This window comes from Aedes albopictus, chromosome 2, assembly GCF_035046485.1.
Source record: "Aedes albopictus strain Foshan chromosome 2, AalbF5, whole genome shotgun sequence".
Taxonomy (NCBI): domain Eukaryota; kingdom Metazoa; phylum Arthropoda; class Insecta; order Diptera; family Culicidae; genus Aedes; species Aedes albopictus.
The window spans coordinates 302,751,558-302,776,198 of NC_085137.1; the positions used below are offsets into that span (position 1 = coordinate 302,751,558).

At 37.5% G+C, this 24,641-nt stretch overlaps 3 protein-coding genes across 3 annotated transcripts; 2 read left to right on the forward strand and 1 right to left on the reverse strand.

Moving 5' to 3' along the window:
- Positions 1 to 1,136: 1,136 nt before the first annotated feature.
- On the forward strand, positions 1,137 to 11,218 carry LOC115270213 (origin recognition complex subunit 1). Its single transcript, XM_029879473.2, has 3 exons — positions 1,137 to 1,454; positions 1,519 to 3,829; positions 10,890 to 11,218. The coding sequence occupies exons 1-3, from the start codon at positions 1,345 to 1,347 to the stop codon at positions 11,130 to 11,132; spliced, it is 2,664 nt and encodes an 887-aa protein (XP_029735333.2). The 5' UTR covers positions 1,137 to 1,344; the 3' UTR covers positions 11,133 to 11,218.
- Positions 11,172 to 19,059, reverse strand: LOC115270239 (GPI ethanolamine phosphate transferase 2-like). The gene is made up of 9 exons (XM_029879506.2): positions 18,677 to 19,059; positions 18,207 to 18,606; positions 17,755 to 17,943; positions 17,351 to 17,693; positions 17,091 to 17,284; positions 13,483 to 14,137; positions 13,268 to 13,406; positions 12,238 to 12,556; positions 11,172 to 11,688 (listed from the first exon to the last, which is right to left on the reverse strand). The coding sequence occupies exons 1-9, from the start codon at positions 18,826 to 18,828 to the stop codon at positions 11,287 to 11,289; spliced, it is 2,793 nt and encodes a 930-aa protein (XP_029735366.2). The 5' UTR covers positions 18,829 to 19,059; the 3' UTR covers positions 11,172 to 11,286.
- Positions 19,060 to 20,136: 1,077 nt separating this feature from the next.
- LOC109430681 (protein immune deficiency) lies at positions 20,137 to 22,848 on the forward strand. The gene is made up of 2 exons (XM_019706760.3): positions 20,137 to 20,923; positions 22,445 to 22,848. Exons 1-2 carry the CDS (start codon positions 20,270 to 20,272, stop codon positions 22,595 to 22,597), a joined length of 807 nt encoding a protein of 268 aa, XP_019562305.1. The 5' UTR covers positions 20,137 to 20,269; the 3' UTR covers positions 22,598 to 22,848.
- Positions 22,849 to 24,641: the final 1,793 nt, after the last annotated feature.

Consider the following 24,641-nt stretch of genomic DNA (forward strand, 5'->3'; position numbering starts at 1 on the left):
AGCAACCTCACAGACAGTTTCTTCACCAGTTAGCGAAAAGAGTGGGATTGTACGAAACGGCAGCGATCACATTTAGGGGAGAAAGTCAGATTTTTGTTGCTCGTTTGTAAAAATAAAGAATATGCAAGAAAAACATGTTTGCTAACCCAACATTTCTGTAATGGTGGTATTTATTACAATGTGTTACAATTGGAACCTATTACACTAAATACGACCATTATAGAAATGTTTATTCCTTATTAAAACATTTTCTTGATTCTAGAAATCCAACATAACCTCATTTGAACGATTTTATGCGAGTGCTCAAAACAACCATCCGATATAGTTAGTTTGAGCCTCAAGTTTCGGGTTAAGTCAAGTATAAACGTGCTTGAATCTACCATGATAATAAATGAACTGTCAAATCATTAACAATAACTATTATTGATGTAACCATACTATGATTGAGTCAACCATTTTTGTTACTCTAATCAGTTCATCAATTTTGATCATTTCAAGCATCTGCTATGCTTCGCCCTATGGTAATATGCGTAATACAATCTCAAAAAGGATTATATAAAAGTAGTGCACAAATATGCTTGTTCGCGACCGGAATACGATTGACATAACTTTATTATTTTCTCCGTGCTTACGAAATTCATCCTAATCCAAATCCTAATCATTATGAATTATTTAAAGGCTGTTTCATAAGTTAGGCCTTAAGAAAATCTTAAGCTGTTAATTTGGCTGAGTGCGGAAAATTATTAAATAATCAAAATTTTTGAGCCTTAAAAAAATCGAGTCGAACTCTATGGACAGTTCTGAGTAGATTTCAACGAGCGTGTACAATGTCTAATCGGGCGGGCTGAAAGGCCTAAAACTGGAAAAAAGGCCTGCAGCCATGAGCCTCTGCACGAATCTGGCGTACTGCTCACTCCCACAGAAAATTTGAAAACAGTTCGCACAGTAAAAGTCAAATGTGACTTTTACTGTGCGCGGTGTTTTTAAATTTTCTGTGGGAGTGAGCAGGACAGGGCAAATTCGTACAGAGGCTCATGGCTGCTTAACGGGCTTAACGTCGCGATTGAACCGGTTGGTCGGTAAAATCGTTGGTGGGCGCGAAAATTTGACAGCTATGTACCAAAACAGCGCGCAATCTTGCAGACCCGTCAGAGTGTTTGCATTCGCGTAGTTCAATCCGAAGGCGCCACTTATTAATTGTTTTACCAGCAGAACAAAAATCTAAAGTTTAGTGCATCTACCTATCTACGGGATTTACAAAAGTTTAAATAATTTAAACAATTATTGTGAACCACATCGTAAAAGAGTATTTCCAAAGTTAAGTGTTTTTATTTAAATTTTACAATGAAAAACAAAATCAATAATAATGAAACTGCCATCACCTGGGTCGGTGGCCAGTATGTGCCGGAAGGTCTAGATTGTTCGTACAAAAATAAGAACAAGTATTTTTACAGGTAAGCGGAATAATTAAAATATAATTAAATTAGACTCATAGCAACTGTTTAATGTTGTTTCTAGAAAATGTTACGTTGGACATCTGACCCTAGAGATTGGGAACTATGTACTGGTTTCCAACTTTGACAAAGCAGATCCCGGAACGATCGAGAGTTGTGATATAGCGCGCATTGAACATATGTACGAAATAATTGACGATGAGAACTCCAGTGATCCATTCAAAGCAGTCGTACAATGGTATTGCAGACCTATCGATTTGCCTGAAAGTATTTCAAATGATGACAACTATACATTTGATTTTGATCGCGAAATTATTGAAGACTCTCGCTTCAATTGTAATATAAATGTGGACGCAATTTTCGACCATTGTCGTGTGGAGATAGCGGAACCTGGGGTCGTTGCATCAGAATTAGTCACCAAAAAGTCAGTTAAGGGTCCAATGTTTGTAGCGCGCTATAGACTCCTTAGAAATGGCACTAGAAAATTCCATTTGGAACCTTTAATTGATTCCGTAACAGAAACAACACCTCGTAAGAGAAAATCTTTGAATCAGCCGCCCAATACTCGTTCTGTTGGTAAATCTGGATCAAAAGAACTACAAAAGACTCCAAAGTTAAGACTAACGCGATCCAAATCGGTTGAGTTTGTGAATGTTGACGCCATAGAGGAAAATGTTGAAAATTTCCAATTTCATTCGGGCGAAGACAAGTGGGTGGTCAAGATAATCGACAGTGAAGACTATTCTAATTACAAGAAAGATCTTTCGCGTGTCACACAAAGATTAAACGCAATCGACGTAAGCGATGAGGAGAACGTATCACCAAATAAAATGGCACGAATGAACCAAGCCAGGCGAAAATCGGGCAACTTTCGCAGAAACTTAAACGATAGTCTTCGAGGAGAATCACCCACGTCTGGAGGTGAAGAAATAATGAACTATTCAATTGTTACAGATGATTCTAAAAACACTCCGGACATGAAAATAAAATTAAAAGTGTCGGAACGTCATAGATCTGGATGCGATACGCCCACTACGAGAAGATCGGTCAGAAAAAGGTCCACACAAGAGGATGCCGACCCTTTGAATAGCGAAACATCACCGAGAAAATCTAGTAGACCTATTTCAAACAAGGACGAGAGTTCACAAACTCCAACTACAAGACCGCGACGAAAGAGTATTCTCAAAACACCCAGCACCAAAACTTCTGAAATGATCGGTACTCCGAAACGATTGCAACTTTCAAACATTGTTGAAGAGTTCACAGAGGGCCGACGAATGTCGCGGAAAATAGTACAAACCCCCAAAATGGCGGAATATGTCTCCAGCGAAGCTAGAACCCCTCGATCCAGGGCAAATGGCAAAGCGACTCCACAGACCACTACTCCGAGTAGTGCCGCGAAGAAAAAACTCATTCGCTCGGGTGCCATAAAACCTGCGATTCACAGTCGAGCGGCCCCCGTGGAGACTGCGCTGGACAATCAACTGGCAATGGCCCGTGAACGACTGCATGTCTCGGCAGTGCCCACTAGTCTTCCGTGCCGCGAAAAGGAATACAACGAAATTTATAACTTCGTTGAGGGAAAAATTATAGATGGCTGCGGCGGCTGCATGTACGTTTCCGGTGTTCCAGGAACGGGCAAAACGGCCACAACGACGGCTGTAATTCGTTCGCTGCAAGCTTCAGCCGACGAAGAGGAAATTCCCAGATTCGACTTTGTGGAGATCAACGGAATGCGACTGACGGAACCCAGACAGGCCTACGTTCACATCTATCGGCAGCTCACCGGAAAGACGCTTGCCTGGGAACAGGCCTATAATCTGCTTGAAAAACGATTCAACACCAAAGCGCCTCGCCGTGTAACGACCGTTCTGTTGGTTGACGAGCTGGACATTTTGTGTAATCGCCGCCAGGATGTCGTCTACAACTTACTCAACTGGCCCACCTTGAATTCGGCCCAGCTGGTGGTCATCACCATTGCCAACACCATGGACCTTCCGGAACGGTTGCTGATGGGGAAGATTTCCTCCCGATTGGGATTGACCCGGCTCACCTTTCAGCCGTACAACTTCCGACAACTGCAGGAAATCGTGATGGCCCGGTTGACTGGAACGTCCGCTTTTGATGCGGAGGCCGTCCAATTGGTGGCGCGTAAGGTGGCAGCCGTTTCCGGGGATGCTCGCCGGGCGTTAGACATTTGTCGCCGGGCGACCGAAATAGCGGACGACAAATCGAAGCTGACCGGTAGGTCCATCAGCGTTTCCATGGGCCATGTTCAGCAAGCTCTCGGCGAAATGATTGCCAGCGCCAAAGTGCAGACAATCAAAAGCTGCTCAAGACTGGAACAGCTGTTTCTGCAGGCAGTCACATCTGAGGTTAGTATATATACTATTACTGGATCCTTTCAATATTTCGAATACATATGTATTAGGGGTAGGCGGGGCATAATGAGCAGCTTGAGCATTTCGCCACCTCATTTGAATCTTAACTGACAAAAGCTATTCGTTGAAATTTCCGAATAAAGCTATGAATGTTGCAAAATGTAATGCAAAAAAATGATTGACTCACACAAGGTACCAATGAGATAACTGCTTGGGACGAACAGGCATCTTCAGTGTGTAAGCATTGATGATCTTCTATTTATAGGCGACAATAGCACCTGCTACGTCAGGTTGCAGGTCTATGTGGGGATGGGAGGAAAGTGTTGATTGCAATCGCTTGTTGCCAACAGATCGCGGAGTTCTGCATCTGAATAAGTTCAGGCGGATGTCGGAGTGTTGTTGGGAATTGTTTTATTCTTTTGGCATTGATACGTGATGCCACACGTAAAGTGATAGATTGTGGGAAGATTACTGTAAAGCGGCACAGTTCGCTCGGTTGCATAACTTGTAGATTTACACTGTGCTGTGAAAGTTGGAAGGGATGGAAATGGATTTTGTTTTTCGATCCGTTTCTGGTTCTAGATGATATATAAGAGGTTAGGAGGCAATATGACCACCCTGAGCTTCGGCCTCGAAGGAACAGTATAACTACACTGAGGCAAAAAAAAACTTGGGAAAAGCATAAGATCCCCTTAAAATTTGGTGACACTACGATTATTGTTGAAAGCCATAAATTTCACTTATGATTAAGAAGGCAAAAATTGTATATCTAGACACTTTCCAAAATCATAAGTTTTGCTTAGGAATACCATTGCATCAAAGCCATAACTATCGTATGTTTGCTCTTATTGAAATCAACTACTGAAACTTATAGAAATTATTTATTTATTTACACCGTCTTCGATAATAAAAAAAAAACCGTACAGACTGCACTTAATCTAATGTATCTTAAATACTAAACTACTCGACTAATCCGGTTTTTAAAAACAGCTTTCGTGATGTTGAAATCGTACACGTTTGAAACATCATTAAATGCTCGAATGCATGAGTCCAGTGGGTTGTTGTAGCCGTAGTTTGAGCGATGATACGGAATATTTGTAATTATGAATGTCATGTCGCAAGCAAAATGATATTCGTATTCATACATTGGGGAATTTTGATGAAATAATTATTCTTCAACTCATGTCATGTGGTGTCTTGAATTTTACCGCGTAAGTAAAATAATCAATTTCTCTTTATCGATCACTTGGAATACAGAGACAAGGAGCGTATTCGACTGTACGTTAATTAAAGAATGCAAGTTTGCATGCTTTGGTCCCTGGCCAAGTTCGCAGGGGTTGACGGTATTAAAGTGAAGGAGTTTCATTTTGATTATTGTAATGTATGGGGCTGTCCATTAATTACGTAAGGGAATTTTTGCGATTTTCCGACACCCCCTCCCCCCCTAGTAAGATTTTTTGTATGAGAACCCAAAAAAATTGTATGGCGCGTAAGATTTCTCAAACCCCCCCTCCCCCAATAAACCCTTACGTAATTAATGGACGGCCCCTTATGTAGTGTTCTTTAGTGTAACATATCACCTTTTTACCACTTTAATGCGCCTCCAACGGTTCATCACGAACCGGCTGCTGCAGATGGAGTATGGCTGATCATATGCATCAGACATGTTTGATAAACACGGAGGAACCGCCGTGGCTCATTAGAGTCTATTCCCAAGCAATAGTTCCAAGTCGGTTGGATTTGAGAAGGTTTTAATGGTCGTTACAAATCCTAATAAAAGCATTATAGGATTTGTGACAGGTTTTGGAACCTTTTACAGCCAGCTGACTTCAAAATGTTGTTAGGGCTCTATTTCCCACGATTCTCGGTTGATTTTGATTAGTAATTTATTAATGTCATAGTCGCTTTTTCGAATTTTTACAATGCTAGTTGGTCATATTTTCTTCAAATAAAGCAATTAAAATCGACTGAAGAATTAATAGTGGGAAGGAGATTTGCAGCACTTAATTGTGCTGATAAATTCGAAGCTAACGTGCGAACACTTAAACGCATTGTTGGCGTCAATGCGTTCGACGTGACGTTTTGGACAAAAACTGACTGCTTTTTATTAACTGAACAACGTTACTTGTGTATGGCTAGGTTGACATTTCTAGGCTACGCTTGAGAAAATGACATGGTTTATCTAGGTAGGACCGATAGGACAATTGGATGAATTTGAATATTTTTCATAGTATTTGTAGGGGGATGAATACATTATAGTTGACAAGCAATCTTTATTATTTGGTGTGAAGAATTAGCTTAAGTTAAAATTCACAAATAAAAAAAAAATCTTTATTATTTCAAAATTTTATTGCAATCAACTGACCAACTTGGCGTATTTTTGTTTATATCTTAGATGGTATTATGACACCAACAGAAAAATATCAGAAGTTCAGTTACATGTTTCTGTGGGTTTTGGACCGATGACAATTTAAGGACACAAGAGATGAACACAGAGAAGTAGAAAACGATCAGCGAAATCAAGAAAACAATTTTACACAGGATCGACTATATTTTAACAATCGGGGTTCGATTGATTCGATGAAAAAAAAAAACTTACGTCAACTGACTTAACGAGGAGAAATACATATTGAACAATACCACAAAATCAAACAAGAAGACAAACACAAACCGTGTGACCATAACACTACATAGGCAAATCCTGACTGACTGACCAAATTGAAAACTTTCCAATCTTCTACCGTAACTTTTTGAGTCAGTTTGCAACAGTGTCTTAATGGATATCATTTTCCGCGTATGGCTGGCAAACTGCTTCTGAAAGATTACGTACACTTTTCTATCTTCGGGTCTAGTGTAGAGGTTTCAACTCTATTCAGAGTGCAGCTAGAAACCAAGCAAAAAAAATATGAAATAGATTATTCCATACCAAAAATACAAATAATCACGGAAAATGGAAGTTTTTCTTATTAAAATAACTTGAAGGTGATCCACAATTTATTTGATAACTCATGAAGCAGCAGGTGGAGACAGCTAATTTTTTGGCCAAAACATGTCAATACCACTAGCATCGATATTATGGGGAAAGAAAAGTGGGGTAACTCGGGGCTTATGAAATCATCATGAAAATAAATGAAAATTAGCAATTGGGTTGTTAAGTGAATTAAATATTCAGTTGACAGCCGAAGCTTGCACTAACCGGACGCGTCCCTTTCATTCGATCGATTTCGTCATAAGTGCGTCATGAGTGCAAAACGCGAAAACACGTTAGTGGTAGACTTCAGTGTTTTACCCAGAACACCTGAAGTACCAGCAGTTCTTAAATTCATATGCGAGGAACTAAAGTTGGACATTAAAGCACACCCGAAAGTCCAGTTTCATTATGTGCGAAACTGTGTTTGCGTCGAGATGGTAGACATGGACATCGCCAAGCACTATCAAGACACACGTCATTTGCAGCATAAAATAAATACCCGTGTACGTTGAGGACGGTGCTATCAATGTGCGGTCGAACACCTTCGCAAATATGGAACCGATTATAAAATAATTCAGATACCCCTAAAGAACCCAATTCAGGCCAATTTTTTGGACTCCAAACATGATGTGAATCAATTTTCCGATATATAGGGAATCGCGCCACTTGGGCGGTGGCTTCTATATTCGTCTGTTTTCCACTATAACTCAGTCAAATTTGAACCAATTGACACAACTTTTGGAATGTGGTGAGATAGGTATAGGTATAGTACCCGTGTACAACATTTCAAGTCAATTGGTTCAAAATTGACTGAGTTATAGTGGCAAACAGACGAATATAGAAGCCACCGCCCAAGTGGCGCGATACCCTATCATATATGAGTGTCTTCGGAAGAAATGTCAAAAATAGCAGAATAAACAACTTTGCAGAAGAAAGTTTCCTTCTAGGACGCTTCTATAAAAAGCTAAAACTGATCTAGATCAGTTGCAACTTGTCTAGATCAAATATCATGTAACCAGATTTTAGTGCAAACTCTTACACTTCTCTCCACTTCTCTGAAGACACCAAACCTCTAGGATGGATATCCACAGCACTAGAAGTTTTGTCTATCCATAACAGCGTTCTGCCCCAGTGTGCGTCGTTTCCCACTGTATACACGAATACCGAAAGTTCCCCGGACCGATTCCCTGGTTCTGTAATCAGTTGTGATTCCACTGCATGGTCAGTCCGCCGTGGTCCACCTCGCTCTACAGAAGGAACGGTTCCGGGTCATTTGGCCGAACGCCATTTGGCCGAATGCCGTTTGGCCGAAAAAGGAATGATGAACTTAAGTGATGATGCCATTATTTTCTATAGCAGTATAACCATAGACTAATTGTATAATTCGAAAGAATAGCCTATGCTTCAAAGAAGGAAAAATCGCAGACAAAAATATTCACAGTTTGAACGCCAAATGATCCCTTAATGGTAAAACTAGAAACAATAGCCTACTATTGAAAGAAGGAAATATTTCTGATGATCATATTGTCGGCTAGAATGTAATCTAGAGTTTGCCGCGCCTCTGAATTATTTTGATCATAGTTCGGCCGAACGGCGTTCAACGGCCGAACACCAGAAGAAACAGTAACTATAATAAAAATATGTGTAAATAAACAATCATCCGCCTCATTTCATGTCTTTTCTACCTTCTTATGACAAAAAAAAAGCAGGGGGGGGGGGTTGGCGAAGCTCTCCAAAATTGGACAATATTTAATTTAAGCTCAATGTACTGGTTTTCACGTGAATATACCTAAATAGAATAAACTGCGTCGACATTTTCCGAATTGCGTTGATTTTGAGAGGCCTTGCCCCCCCCCCAACTACGTCACAAGTTGGCGCGTATGACCACTCCGTTTCACTACTTTTATGATGAATTTTGTCCAAACAACATCATAATCCGTTAGAATAAAATTCATCCTGTTTGTAAACCTCAAAAAGGTACTTCATTACTTCATAACGAACGAATTGAAAAATATCGTCAAATTAGTCAATAGCATGGATTTTTTGTATTCTCTTATAAGAAATCATCAAAATAAAATAAGGTTTTTACGTCAGAATCATTTTTTTACCATAATTCTAGTTATCAGCCAACATTACTAGCATACTACAAAACATTTTTAGTTATATTAGAAAATATTTTCTAACAACAAACATTAAAATTTATTCAATTTTAGTTATTTCTCTATATGGGGGCAAGATGAGCACCCCTGATGGGAGTATAGAAAATATTTTGAAATTATTGTAATCCACTCAATAGTGCCAAACATAGATTTCCGTATCCTCTGTAACTAGGTATTTGGTTGCGCAAATTTCTAAAAATAAGCCACTTAATACATAATCGTTCAATGTTTTTCGGGTCATTTCGTATAAAGTATTACAATTCAATTCAATTTAATTTATTTGTCCAGAATTCAACTTTCTTATATCTACTATTCACATTTACACTTCAGAGATTTGGTTTACCTTTCAACTGAGAGAATAATTCAATTCATATTATGAGACATAAATACACAGAACAAAAATTACTAGCTACTTTCGGCTATTTTAGGGAAAAGAATGCGAAAAACCCTAGATCTCAGATTATCTTAAAACTAGTATCACAGATGTTGAGGAAAGAGTGCTCCGATGAGCGGATTCGCTGACATCTCACAGGAAGTCCTGAAGGATCTCTTGGCTCGTTCAATGCTTGCATCGACGGTGTCGACTCCGGCCAGCATTTTTTTTAATAATCTAAAGAGAAACTGATAATTTTGGAACGTGATACCATAGCTATAAACAAGATTTGCTATATCAATCACTGTATTGGCCAATTTATAGTTAAAATATTAGGTTTTTAATGAAGTGCTCTTCTTACCCCTTAGGGGTGCTCGTCTTGCCCCGCAGCATGTTCGAACTGACCATAAAACATCTTTTTTGTTTAGTCAAATAAATCATCCTTATTGTGAACTTTGAACTCTGCCATGTTTATGGGTGGTAGATAACATGATATAGAAAAGAACTACCTAGAGGTACCTTGAAAAATTGTATTCACTTTCAATAAACTCAACGTGATCCTTAGGGTGCTCATCTTGCCCCGCTCTACCCTATTAGTGCACTTTTATTGATATGTCATTACAAAGGAAACCGTATATTTCAGCTTCAGAATGGTTTGGATGATCTAGAACAGCTTTAAGTTATATGATATATTGTTGAATCCATAATCTATGTCTACTAAACACACTACACCAAGTTTTGAACGTGCAGGATGCTTTGTTACGAGTATAGATCTGAAGGCCTTAACCACATAATACTGAAAGGTGACTTCAGATATCCCTGAGATCTGGAAACTTCTCTCCCATGGCTTGCACTATTTGTATAAATAAAATGGGCAAAACCTTATGTTTGTTCACTTCTGTTGGTACATCATTTCAAATTCAAAACATATTTCTCCGGCAACCGATGCGTTATTACCGGTGTAGATATAAAGGCCTTAACTCCAGAATGATTTGGATGGCCTAAGGTATCGCCATTGATGTGCAGTTAGTCTTTCATACTCTGATTTACATGCATGGATCTAATGAAATCAGTTCTGACATGCATACATTAGTTTGATATACTATTACAGGTAAAGGCCTTACATTCACAACTTCAGAGCTTTTTTAAGTTTCCTAGAACATCACCAGGTCATGACTACCACGTACACTACATTTGCAGCTATATCTCCAAAATGTTCTAGCATAACATAATCTCCATATATGCATATGATAGCAAAACTAATCCCCTTGATAAAAACATTTTGTTTTTGAAAATCCACCCTTTGTGTCAAAAACTATAAGTATAACTATGCAAAAAGATGTCCACATCTTTTAAGGGTTTTAATCATCTGGGGTAAAGATCAGACAATGGCCCATTATTCCTCTTAGAAACCCGTGGAATCTTGCTTCAGGATTGCTGAAAACTTTATTCGATCAGTCGCCTCTAAAATTCAAAGCGAATTGCTCTGGAAAACGACCACATGAATTTACCTAATGTTTGCTATTTTGTATCCGTTTTTCATTCCACCAGGTAACTCGCACCGGCATAGAAGAATGCAGCTTCCTCGGGGTGTATTCGCAGTTTGAAGTGTTGGCTACGTTCGATGGCATAACGGTACCCAATCCAGGACGAGCCATTGCCATCTGCAGCCGATTAGGAGCTTCGCGGCTACTGATTTGCGAAAATTCACGCAACGATATCTATCAGAAGATTTTGCTCAACATTAGCGCTGACGATGTGCACTATGCATTACAGGCAAGTAATATGATTTAAGTTTTTTTTTTTTAAGTGATTAAAAAGTCTGACGCAACATTTATTTAGTAACAATTCATTTATTCTCATTAAAGCAACATTTTTTTATAAACCAATACAAGTCGACACTAGTTTTACTAATCCGAACAATTCCGAAGTTGCATCGACAATTAACCTAGTAAAATATACAACTGATAACTATAAATTGAATGAAAAACATCACAGTGTAGAAGCAGTCGTAAATAATTTTTGGTGAAAATACAGTCCACACAAAAATGTGGTTCCGCATCAGCGCGACCACCAGAAGGTAGAACGTAAGTGGAACCATTATTAGTAATCCCAATACCTTCACTAAATACTGTTTCACGATTGGTTCCCTTTTTTCGATTGCCGCAGACTTGATGATTGGATTTTGCGCAATTCCACGAGCTAAATGGTAAACCAGCATTAGAAAACTCAGGATTTGTCCGTTGAAAGTGTTCAAGGTGAGAAACAATCCCACCAGCGCAAAGTTGAAGGAACTCAGTCCCACGTAACCTGCGTTGAGATCTACGGTAGCCAGATTATTGGAGTTACCCTGAAAAAAAAAGTCAGGTGTTAGCAATTTCTATATTCAATAACTTGTCACAAGTTTTTTTGGTTACGCCTGAATGCAAATAAAAATTGGTTGTAACTTTTCCGCGCCGGTAGATACTTCGTTTCATTGTTTTTATCCTTATTAGTATCGTTTTCACTACCGTCTTTTTTAACATTTTTTTTTTATCGAATGTGTCAAATAAGGAAGGAACACGTGCGTCAAATTAGGCACATTGGCAAAATCGATGCGCCAATTTAGGAACTTCATTTATTCCACGAAAACTTTCTATAACATGATGAAATATATGTTAATCAACTTTGAACTTAATTTTCTTATATTCTCTGATGGTTTGACTATCACAGTACAAAGTTTCCTAAAAAATTAAATCGCATCAAATATGGAGCATTTGCAGTAGATATATTTTCAGTATAAAAAGTTTGGCCGATTTCACCGACGCATTTCTGTGCTGAGTGTTTTCTGTGTCAAAATTAATTCGGACACAGGCTTTATTCCAACTTAAGTGTTATTATAAAAAGCTTTAGAACTTACCTGATAAAAGTAGAACATTTTTCCCAACCAAAAATGCGCAACAGTTTTGAGTAGCATATTTTCCGCTTTACTCTTCGCTATGTTGTTTATTCTCTGAACCAGAAATCCGCTGGAAGACACTATCGCTCCTACTAGGATCACGTTGTGGGGCTTATGAATAAATGCTGAGATCAGTAGTATAACGCATAAAAAGTTGATTAGAAGTTGGCTATCTTTAGGTTCGGTTTGACGCTTCACAGCTCGATACACTCTAGGAAGCAACGCTATGAGGTATATTTCCATAAGGGTTATCCAGAAAAAATAAATGCAGAAGTCGTGTCTAAAACAATAGTACAGTGATATAAGCTTCCTGGGTTATGAACGTTATTATGAAAACACTGGTTGTGCATTTTTTTTTCCACGATTGTCGGTTCCCCAAATGACCCCAAATAAATCATCTTATGTACCCATACCAATAAAGGCTTTTTGTAGTATATTATACACAAGATTTTTAACAATAACAGCTGAATGAAGAATGGCAATATTGCTGCTCGTTATTTCTAATGTGTGAAGTGAGATAATTCTTTGAACTACCCTCAGAATCTTGAACTACCCTCAGCGCGCATACAAGTCACCCTTAAAAAGTTGCATGCAAGTTTACATACTAACATTAAATGCTTGAATCTATCGAATTTGATTTGATAAAACGAAATATTTTGCATGAGTCGTTAAGTTAGATGTTAATTGACCACTTCACCTTTTGATTACTTAAAAAAAATATTTCCATGCTTAATGGCTTGCAGTCAAAAAAGCCCAAAATCGCATATTTTGGCCTATAAATTGAGGTATAGCTCAAAATTGTGACGTGCTGGAGCAAATCTAAGCCCGGATTCGGATTCAGCGACCCAAAATCTGTCAGAGACACATAAGTTTGCTCTTGAGACAAAAAAAAATGTTGCGCTGTGTAATGAGGGTAATGAGGCAATCATTAAAACGACATTTGTGGAACTGGCATTCGGGAAAAAAGTAGCACAATTGAGATAATACTTACTTTGGTAGGACAACGCTCCAAAAACTAACTGAGCCGATCATAACTCTATAATAATAGATTAGCATACAAGCCGTCAAACTCAGGATGATAGTTAGACATCCGGTAAAACGTGCAATGGAAAATAGAAGGTAGCACAAACCTAAAAATTGAAAGAAAATAATGTGTTCGTCATAATTTCTGTTATAAACCAAACCGACAAAAACGTTACAACTTACCGAAGAACAATATCAAACTCAGCCAAAACTTGTTATCTTCCTTTCCGAACCAATCGCCAACATCAGGAACATGTTGCCACTTGTCACCAGTTTGGTTCCACCGCCGAAGCAAGATATGCCCGAAGAAGAATAGACCTGTACTGACGCAGAATTGTACTCGTTCCCACTTACAATGCGATAGTAGCACTTCGTTGCTCTTACTGTCTCCTATTTGTCTGATTGTGCGATTCATTTTCCTGAACTCGATCAGTGTGATTAATAGAAACCATGAATTGTTGAAGTAGTACCACGTTTGATGTTCTTCTTCGATGAAGGAGCTGCTGGCTAGTGACAACATGTGGACAATGCAACCGAACACGAGTAGACATCCAGGTAACTTGAAAATGTTGGCCATTTTCCTTATACTCAAGAGAGTAACTATGCTTTCGAGTAAACTCCAATGGATCGCAATGCACTGGGATATTAATGTAAACAATAGGTTGCTAATAAAAGAATACCGGAGAATGTCAGTTTCTATCCCATCGAGTGCTGAAAAATAACAGTTTCCTCCTACGCCAGCAATCAACAAAAACATCAGTCTTTCAGGTTTAGGCTGGAACTCGATTTGCTCTATTTCATATGGGATCATACAAAGCATTGTAGCCAAACCGGTAGTCTGCAAGAAAGATAATGTTTAATCAGGAATAAAAAACATTGTTATCTTTTCTAGGATTCGTTAAACAGTGTACCGTGGAGGGCCCATATTCTGCACACCTAAGACTTTTTCAATTTCAATCAGCTGTCATAAATTCCAAATCGAACCGATTTGGCTGAAATTTTGACCGCGCATAGTTATTAGCTTTGTAAATAAGGGAAAAATATCATTCTCATACAAAACACACAATTTTTATGTAAAATCATGGAAGTTCTAAAGTGTGTCTTTGTTCCTAATTCTGCGCACCCTTTTTTAGAATGTTCCTTATTCTGCGCACTAGTGCTCCTAATTCTGCGCACATGGGAAAAACTCTAAAAAGAGAACACATTGTAATGAGAACATGGTTCATAGATCAAAATTCAACCGAATTCTTCATTTTCAACTTTTATACGACATTACGACCATATTGGAACTTTGCATGTACCCAACATTGATACTACCCACTTTGATTACTAAGCAAAGTGAATTTTCATCATGATACGCAAAAGTATTTGGTAGCATTAACGAATACTAGTATATAAAGCTTTTCAGTTATCCGCATAATATGTACACTCATTAAATTTTAGTAAAATTTACTTTAAAGTGCTTTTATAAAGGCAATATAAACTTTTGTGCCATGAAAAGGTGGCACAATCTTTGTTTACAAACTGAGACTTCTTTCTTGTCAAACTCCAGGGTTTCCTCTGTTTAAGAAAATTCCATATGAACTCGCATTATATGTCGCATTTGACGAATGTTTGCATGAATACATAAATTTTCCTCCGAGGTTGATAGCAAATGTTTAAAACAAGTGAGACTAACCACTCGAACTATCGGATCAAAAATTCAAGAAGCATAAATTAGCCCTTAAAGTTTCTAAACTAACTTGTTAAAACGTAATTACATTCACCGGATTGCTGGAAACAGAATATCCTAGTTATGACAAACTATGGTGGCATTTATATGACGTTTGTTTATTAATTATATGTTTAAAACGTAGTGTTGAAATGTCTGCGCAGAATTAGGACCACCATTTAATACCGGTTCCTAATTCTGCGCACCTAAGAAGAACAAGAAGATTCAGAAAAGAAGAAGAAAACTCAAATGTTGTTGTTGATTCTGATTCCTCGAACACAGCAGTACATGATGCACAAGAAAAAGCAGACATTATCTTCATTATTTATGTCGCAAAATGCTTCAGTTGATGAGGCAACTTCTTAGCAGCTTCGCTAACGGACACAGATTTCAGGCAATTTCCAGTACTTGCAACACCATTTTATTTTTTAACAAAATAATGGTCGTTAGATTGAAACATTTTTCTTCACAAACTATTTTATTACTATTGAAACAATATTCAAAAAATATATTTGAAGCTAATATTGAACTAGCGTCCATGATTTTGTTGTATATATGAGAAAGTGCGCCGAATTAGGGACTGCGCAGAATTAGGGCCGGTCACGGTAATTCATCTGACATCATTGCTCTAGAGTGAAACATAGTGTTCTGTGAGTACTTTCACAATTAGAATTTGAAATATTAAATATCGGTACATTCGCCTGATTCCATTCATATTCACTCCTCTTTTCTGAAGCGAATCGAGAAAGATGCAACAAACGGATTATCGTGATCAAACACGCAATCCCATCACCAGTAGAAACCGATGCGCAAGTTGCTTGTCATGGATATTCGTTGCTGTTCGTCGCAGTTTGGATCGGAAGCGAATGAATGAATGGCGAATGTTGAAGAATGATAGTGAGCGATCGAAGCGGCTATTATCATAATTAGAAGAGAATTTCTGCATGTAATGCATACATTTTTTGAAATGCTGGATTAGCAAAGAAAATATAAATATTTTTCGAAAACATCGTATGCACAATATCACTCGTATCACTCACGAATCGCGCATTACTGCTGGATCGCTTGCGATGCGAATGTGGAGTTATGAATAATTTCCAAGTGTGGCTTCCTACCGTTCGCCGGAGTTTGCTATCGTCGCTGACAACCAAACACGCAAAATAATGCAAAGTGGAAATCAGGAACCCTGAACAATATCAACCTAGATATGTACAACTTCAGAGAACCTTGAAAGGCCAGAAATTGATAATACAACAACACATTTACCCAAAGTTTTAGTTCAAACAACAGAAAATTCTACGAAAATATTACCCACGCTAGCGCTGTTTGCACCATTTCATTGCAAACACGGAAAATGTATCATTTAACCAAACAAAAATCCGGCTCATACTACAAATCTAGTACACCAGATGTCCTATTTTTAGTGTTAATGAAGTAAGTTTTTGTAAATAAACCTTGTTTTTAAAAACACCGTTTTAGTACGGAACAGATTCTTTAACATTATCAAATAAACCTAAATCGCAATGTATTCCAACGTTCAACAACAGAAAAAAAAATTGAATTAAAATCTGAAAACACCAGAAATACATTTGATTCAAATGTTTCTACGTTTCATGGTAAAACGACAGAAAACGTTTGAATTTAACGTTATTACGTCATCATACCGTGGGGCGCCCTAATTTCGTGCGGGTCCAAATTTCGCTAACTGATAAGATTTAGATATTATAATCATAAAACAGAATGTGCAATTGTCCAGTTTTCGTTTCCTAATGACGAAAGTGAAATATGGTCAATTCAACAATCAATTCTATGATTATGATCTCTAAATCGTATCAGTTAGCGAAATTTGAACCCGCATGAAATTAGGGCAGCCCACGGTACTTAAAAAAAATTGATTGTCTCAGTCTCATGTACATTTTTTAATGTGTTAGTTAATGCAAAGTAGCATTTGCAGTTGAAAAACATTCAAATCGCTATGATTTCTTATGTTCAACAGTAGAAATAAAAAAATCGTGATGCTGATGTAGATATTAAAATTTGATGTCAGGCTAATGGAGCTTGTTATTCGGAAAGTACATACCACCAAGCCCAGTATGATGCCAATTACTATACTGGGAATATCATATCGAATGTAGTGTTTAATCAAGAGGCTTGACAAATTTCGGCTGGCAGTATTGTATTTTCCCATTGCTTGTTGTAGTAGGTTCATATCATCTTGGTCATTCAAATACATCGAATGCAATAGTTTAGCTTCTTTGTACTGAATGAAAAAATCTACAATAAAAAGTACTTGCATTATTGACTTTCATAAATAATTGGAAACACGATTATAAAACTTACCTTGTTCGCTCAGCTCGTTTCCATAGAAAACTTTTGACTTTTCAATTAATCGTTTGGTGTTATAATAGATCGCATGCAGTCTGTCCAATGGTGGAATGTGATTCAGAATCGGATTGATGAGCGATCCAATAGAGGAATATGGAATAGGTACTCCCATCAGTACGGCGAATGTGGGAGCAACATCGATTTGTAGGAAATTGTCTGCACTGTTCGAGCAATTGTTACCAAGCACCACAAGGGGAACGCGCGTTTCCGGATGCGTTGATCCACCGTGTCCGCCTGCGTCACGCATCCCGTGGTCACCGGTTATCACTAGTAACGATTTGGAATGATATTTTTCGTCCTGCAAAGAATTGCATTTGTTACAAAGATGTAAAATCCAAGAGCAACATATTCAAACAAACCCATATTTTCATGGCTTCATAAATTTCCTCGATGACACTGTCCATTTCTTTCAGCTTTCCCGGTACTTTGTCACTGAATGGTCCTTCGACGTGTCCAATGTGGTCTAGACCCAGGAAGTGCAGAATCATCATCTTCCAATCGTAGTTATTAAATTCAATTCGCATTTGATTGGTAATATTTTGATCGCCCTGTACAAGTACCAGAAGTACAATGAATGATTTACGTATTCTACTTTATGTTAACTGCTGTGAATCGCATATCAGTCCCATCTTTGCTGGATTTCCTATGCAAATGGGACAGATATGTGATTCACGGCAGTTAACATTTGTTGAACAAATTGCTCTCGCATTGTTATCCGCAGAAAATTGTTTCAAAGTGATCAATTTGATCCCGGATAACGGTTCTGTTCAGTAGTCTTCTCCGTGTGAAATCCAATTCGCAAACATCTTACCTCATAGAAATCGTTAACATATAAAGAATCCACATTTTCGCCTTTACGAGAGAAATAATTCGGAAACATATTAGTCCACGTATTATCCCCATAAAAGACCATCCGTCGTTGTAACTGGAGCATTTGATACAGAAAGGTATCCAACTTAACCCGGGGACTCCCCAGATTCAGTATTACATCCAGGAAGCTTGGAATGGCTCCCGAAGTCATCGCCTTGATTCGGGGCATCGTAACTGTTGGCGGGTGAACCTGCAGCTGATACTGACATGCTCGACCATCTTTGATCAACTGATTTAAAAATGGCATATTGTTCTTCTGGGAAACGAAATCCGTTCGGAGAGCATCTATCACCATCAGCACAGCCCGCGAATTACGTGGCTTGTAAGATTTGGTATTAAGCCTAGAAAATAGATTTTAATACAGAAAAAATGTTTTATAGCTACCTATTTTTAAATGTTATCACAACTTACTGCACATTGTCCAACGATCCTGGTAGGTCGGTAATGTTCGATTTGGTCGACGGTGAAAACGAAAGCGGAAAAAATCCATAGCAAAATATAGCAAGAGCGAATGTGAAAACTAAGAAAAGGTAAAGCGATATGTGCCAAATCCGAACAAGCATTTTAGCTAATTTCACACCATTTGCACGAATGTTTCGAAGAACTACATAACAATTTGTAAAGCACCCTAACTTTATTCTGTTCCTTGTGTTTTGTTTTATCTTGGAACAGCTGTCAGCCGGCGTTTTGTATTATCAAGCAATCTATTCACTCGTGGTCACTCAGTTTCAGAAAATCCGATGTACCCTTTCTATGACTGCTATGTTTGCTGACTGTATAGTTCAGTGGTGCTCAGAGCTTGGAATTTTCCCGCGTTTTTGACTAGAAAGAAATCATAGGTGTCTAAAGAAATAGATATTATGCGTGGCAAGAAAAATTATCGTGTAAAGTTGTGCAAACACGCTAATAGATATGCGCGATTGCATTTAACCGTGTCGGTGTCTTCTACGCGATCAATCCTTAGCTAATTTCCGCAATTATTGTACATAGAAGACACGTACATGATAATATGATGTATGTACTGACGACGATCTGTGAGCGATATTGCGGTAATATACGACGAAACGCGCAATAGCTGCCAATTTAATCGAATGCATGGCGTTATTCCTAACTATCGATAACGATTTCAATAATATTCTAAATAGGGGAACATACGTATTTTCGGCAGTTTTGTTCTCTTCGTCATGTTTTTTTTTTAAACCTGTTGAGCTCAGAGTTGGATTCAAATCCCTTCCAACCCAGCTGAGTTATATGCCCAAATTTCAAGCAATTTGACCGATAATGGCTTTAGTCACCCTATTTCGAGATTTGCTCTATGGAGTGAGAAAATATGTGTGGTTCGCGGGTCGCACTCATTTTTGTCGAACTCTAATCCTTCAATCCATCAAAGGTAACAAACGAGGTTCGTTTCGAGATTTGAAATACGAATAATTAAACAAATTTGCAAATTAGCCAACTAGTTTTTATGATATCGTGATCATCGTAACGGCACTTTTTGAAAATGTTTCGAGATAATCGTGTTAAAAAGTTTCACGCTTTGCTTTGTCCTTGCGCGCTACAATGGGCTGTAACTTTTATTCTTTATGAAATTTTGAATGTGTATTGTCTAGCTATACTTTCAGATAGCAATAAACAAAAGTTCGATTTTTTATCATCTCATAGTATGTAACCCATTGAAGCACGATTTTTTTTTTTATTTGCGCGTAAGAATGCATGGAGTTTACCTCATGTTGTTATCGAGATATCCTAGGGTACATCAACAAACAGACAATAGTTATTTTCAAATATTCCAATACTTGTCAGCGTCAATATACTTACTAGTAAAATTCATCCAGGTTCTCAGTACGGATTCATCTGTACGTCAATTAAGTCTATTGATATGACAAATAGAATTAATCATTGACTTTTCCAGTGATTTACTATTTACGCGAAACATGAATATTTTGGTAGTAAAGTGGTACAGTGTTTTATAATTGGAACAAAGCAACCAAAAAAGTAAATCCAATGGCTAAATTCAAGAACATTTTCACAAATATCTTCACAAAATCGAATTCAAAACTGGAAACAGACGCAGCGATCATTCCACATAGAGCTGTCGACGACGATAAGAGTGATAACACAAACAGTGCGAGCAATGTTTCTGCGCTCACGAGACCAGAAGAGACGCAGCTAGTTCCTAGTACATCAGCATCCGATGGCAATCAGATAAACTCAGTAATCCCGGAGAATACTGCACCAGATCAACAACTGTTAAGCCCAACGGCAAGGGCTTTGACACAGAACATTGTTAATAATGTGCAAAATAACGCCCTAACAGCGCCACAGACATCCATCACCAATGCAACAGGTGTCCAGGTTTTCCAAATAAAAAATGCCAAAAACGTTCATATTGGTAATAGCTTTACCTTCAACTCGGCCAATACCGAAGAAGAGCGCACAAGGTCGCCCAGCAACATCAACGGGCCAGTAAAATGGGCAAACCTTAAGCTGTCCGACACAATACGACAAATGATGGACTGTGAGGATGAGTTGGATACGGAAATGATGATTACCATATCCCGGCATCTGGGTTACGAATGGAAGAATTTCGCAAGGATTTTGGAATACTCGGACGGACAAGTACAAGCATTTGAATGTGATAACGAAACGTTATCCGAGGTAAATGAATTAATGTATTTTTTTGCTGCAAAGGCGTAGTGTGCACGAAAACCATAGAACGTGAAATTTCTATTATTTTGTATTAGACTTTTATCAATAAAATAAAAATTAAAAAAAAAATAGACAATGAAAACAGAAAATTAGAATGTCAACAAATTGGTTAAAAATAGTAATCTCAAATAGTGATGTACCGAATATTCGGCCGGCCGAATATTCGGGCCGAATATCAGCCTTTTTTCGATTTTGCCGAATATTCGTTTAGCCGAATATTAAATGTATTATTCGGCCGAATATGCCGAATAATGACTAAACATAGCAACAACACGCTGAATCAAGAATTCAATTAATTGTAAAGTGGATTTTCGGGGGCATTTTATTTGAGAAAAGTGGCCTTTTCTGTGATGTAAAAACGTTTCTGAAGATCATGGCTGTCAAATTGTACCGTGAGGTCGCCATTCACCGCTCATTTAACGGCATTTTCGTAAATTATATGACATTAAAAATCGACGTTTGCGAATATTGCACTTTAATTTACGTTAACAACTCAACAATTATGTTGTTATTATAGAAAAAATATAAAACGATTGTAAAATATGTTTACATTCGAAAAAATGAATATTACCGCTCATGCATCCATTCACCGCTCATAATGGATCCATTCACCGCTCACTGGATTATTTTTCCATGGAATCACAGAAACTATTCATTTATAAAAACAAAATAACTTTTATTCATCAAAGTATTGATGATTCATGACGTTCAGTTCATCCTTTTTTGTCAAAATGGAATCTTTAACGGGTTTCACCTGTTTGATATTTCTTCTGCTGTTTGCCCTAAACAGTTCCCATGTTGTCCTGCAGCGCAGTGTGAGAAATATTTTTTGAGAACATGATTTCAGGTACACCCATATAAAAACTTAGTGAAATGAAAGTTTTTTGAAGTGACAGCATGTTACATTCACTTTTGTTACGATACTTTAATAACATTTGATCATTTTTGTATGATTGACCCAAAATGAGCGGTGAATGGGGCATGAGCGGTGAATGGCGACCTCACGGTACTTCCTTGTAAACGATCTTGCCATCCATAATAATTTCATGAGATTTTTAACAAGAAAATCGGCCGAATGTCTGACCAGCTATTCGGCCGAATATTCGTTTCGTCGAATAATAAAATTTGATATATTCGGTATTCGGCCGAGGGCCGAATAGTACTATTCGGTACATCACTAATCTCAAACATAAAAATTAGCTTCCATTTCATGTTTTGAAATGTTATTTTCTAATATATTTAAGCAATTCGAGTTTCCGGCAGTCGCACGGTTGGCCGCCACCTCCGTCTCAGCATCACACTGATGCTGAGTAGAAAAAGCGGGCTTTTTTAACGCGTTAACAAAATACAACAGCGCGATCACTGAAGGGTTAACAAGTGCCAGCATAGTTCCCGAGCTATCGTCACTTCTGATGTACTCTCTAGTTGGAGCTACCAATACTAATGATCAATTATTATTTATGATTTCAGAGAATTTATCAGTTCATTTTGGACTGGTCCCGGAATGACGACGAACCAACGCTAGGTAAAATGGTCAACCTGTTGTGGCAGCATATGCACAAGGAAACGGTCTACTATATGAAATTACTGTGGAAGAAACGACGACAGAATCAAGCAGAGTGATAAACTCCCAAAAAAAAAAACGATTGAATCCAGAAAATCACCAAGAAACGCACAAAAATGTATTGTTGCTTTGCAGTGTAATAGACGAGCACAGCTCCATAAACAGTGCCTTAATGAATACATTGTAACGATACGTTGAAACTCATTCGTCACGCAGTGCTGACTGTGAAAACTATATTTTTGTAAAATTTTAAGTAATATGGCGTACAATACGTACTATTTTATAAAATAAAATATAAAAAAAACTGTAACTGTAGTGTTGCTGATGTTCTACACCGCGCCGTTTCCTTACGTTTGTGTCTATGAGCTTCTATTTTTGTTTCAACACACAGAAGTACGTAGGCATATGTTGACATTGTTTTGGCCTGTGTTTAACAAAAATTGTTTCCCTTTTTTTGCAAATTTGTTAGGGTCTTTTCAATTTGTCACTTATTTAACGTAGATGTCCAAAATGAGAGTCAATTGTGTTATATTGATCTGTTCTGCCATATCAGTTTTAGCCTTTGCTTTATTGAAAAGTGTAGTTTTGTTAGTAATAATTTATTTATTTACTGTTAAAAACTTACCCGGAAGGTTACGATAGAAAGTGGGAAAATAGTTTTTTTTGTAGTACCTATTGACCATGTAATTTGTTAGGTTCTTTTCAAGTTTTCAGTTATTTTCCTGCATTTCCAAACTTCAAGTAAGTTTTTTTTGTTTTATGTTCTACCATATCAGTTACTTAGTTGTTGCTTTATTGAAAAGTGCAGTATTTGAATATTTTGAAGGTTGGACATTTTTAAGTTCATGAAATAGTTATGTCCATTATTTTACGAGTTTCATATTTTAATAATTATTGTTTAATGTACTCATGCGTCAATTGTATTGCAGTCATTTTCGTCCAAATGCCAAGACTCATCGGTGTTAACAATGTGTCTTTTCATTGGTCAAGCGTTAGCTTCAAAATTTAACTATAAAACTCTGTTACACACCAATAATATTTTATATCACCTTACAAGACTTTACTATTACTTTAGAGCTTTTAGTAGAACTTGTTACTTCAGACTCTAGTTTAATTTAAAAAACACTTCACTAATACTTCACTTTTGCAAAAGAAAAATAAAAAATGAATAACTCTTTTAAAGAAAAACTAGAAAGGACGAGCAAATTCCTTTTAATTCTACTACTGTGCTTATCTTCGGACAGATAGGCCTATTTCGTCTGTGACTTACAGACTTCTTCAGTGTCAAGTGTTCGACTGAAGAAAACCTCGCATTCGTTGTGGTATTTATACTAGGAGTGTATGTGTAGGTACGTGTGTGGGTAAAAGTGTAGGTATAAAAAAATGTAGGTACAAAATTGTAGGTACAGATTTGTAAAAAAGGGGGTGTATCTACCTGTTAGAAAACAGGGTGTCAATAAGATACCTAAAACTAGGAAAATTCCTACCGATTTGGTAGGTAGTCAATTGGTGTTTGTTATTTTTTTTTTTTTTTTTTTCCTGCCGATTTGGTAGGTAGTCAATTTGTGTTTTGTGTATTGTGTAATGTTTTGTGTGTGTTAGGTAAAAATTTAAACAGCCACGTGTACCCATTGCCCTGATCCTTGTTAAGTAGTTTTTTATTGTTTTGTTTGTAAATTTCTAAACTTTCTGCAACGTCAAGTTTCCATGGGTTTGTAATGTGTCGTAAGAGTTTAATATTTGAAGTATTCAAAAAATGTCCTTCATTGAAAATATGTTCAGCAACTTTAGATTTAAAATGATGAATGAGTCCCTTGTCTGTGTCTTTGTGTGCTTTTGATACTTCCGTTATGTGTTCTTTGAATCGTGTGTTAAGTGTGCGTTTTGTTTGTCCTATGTATATTTTGTCACAGTGATTACATGTTACTTTGTAAACACCAGATTTTGTTAAGTTGTCCAACGGGTCTTTCGTAGATCCTAAGAGAGTTTGAAGTTGGTTAGCTTTGCTTGTGAAAACTAATTCAAAACCAAACTTTCTGAGAATTGGTCGGAGTTTTTTGGTGTCATTGTTGTAGTTCACAGTTATCCGTTTAAGTGTAGGTT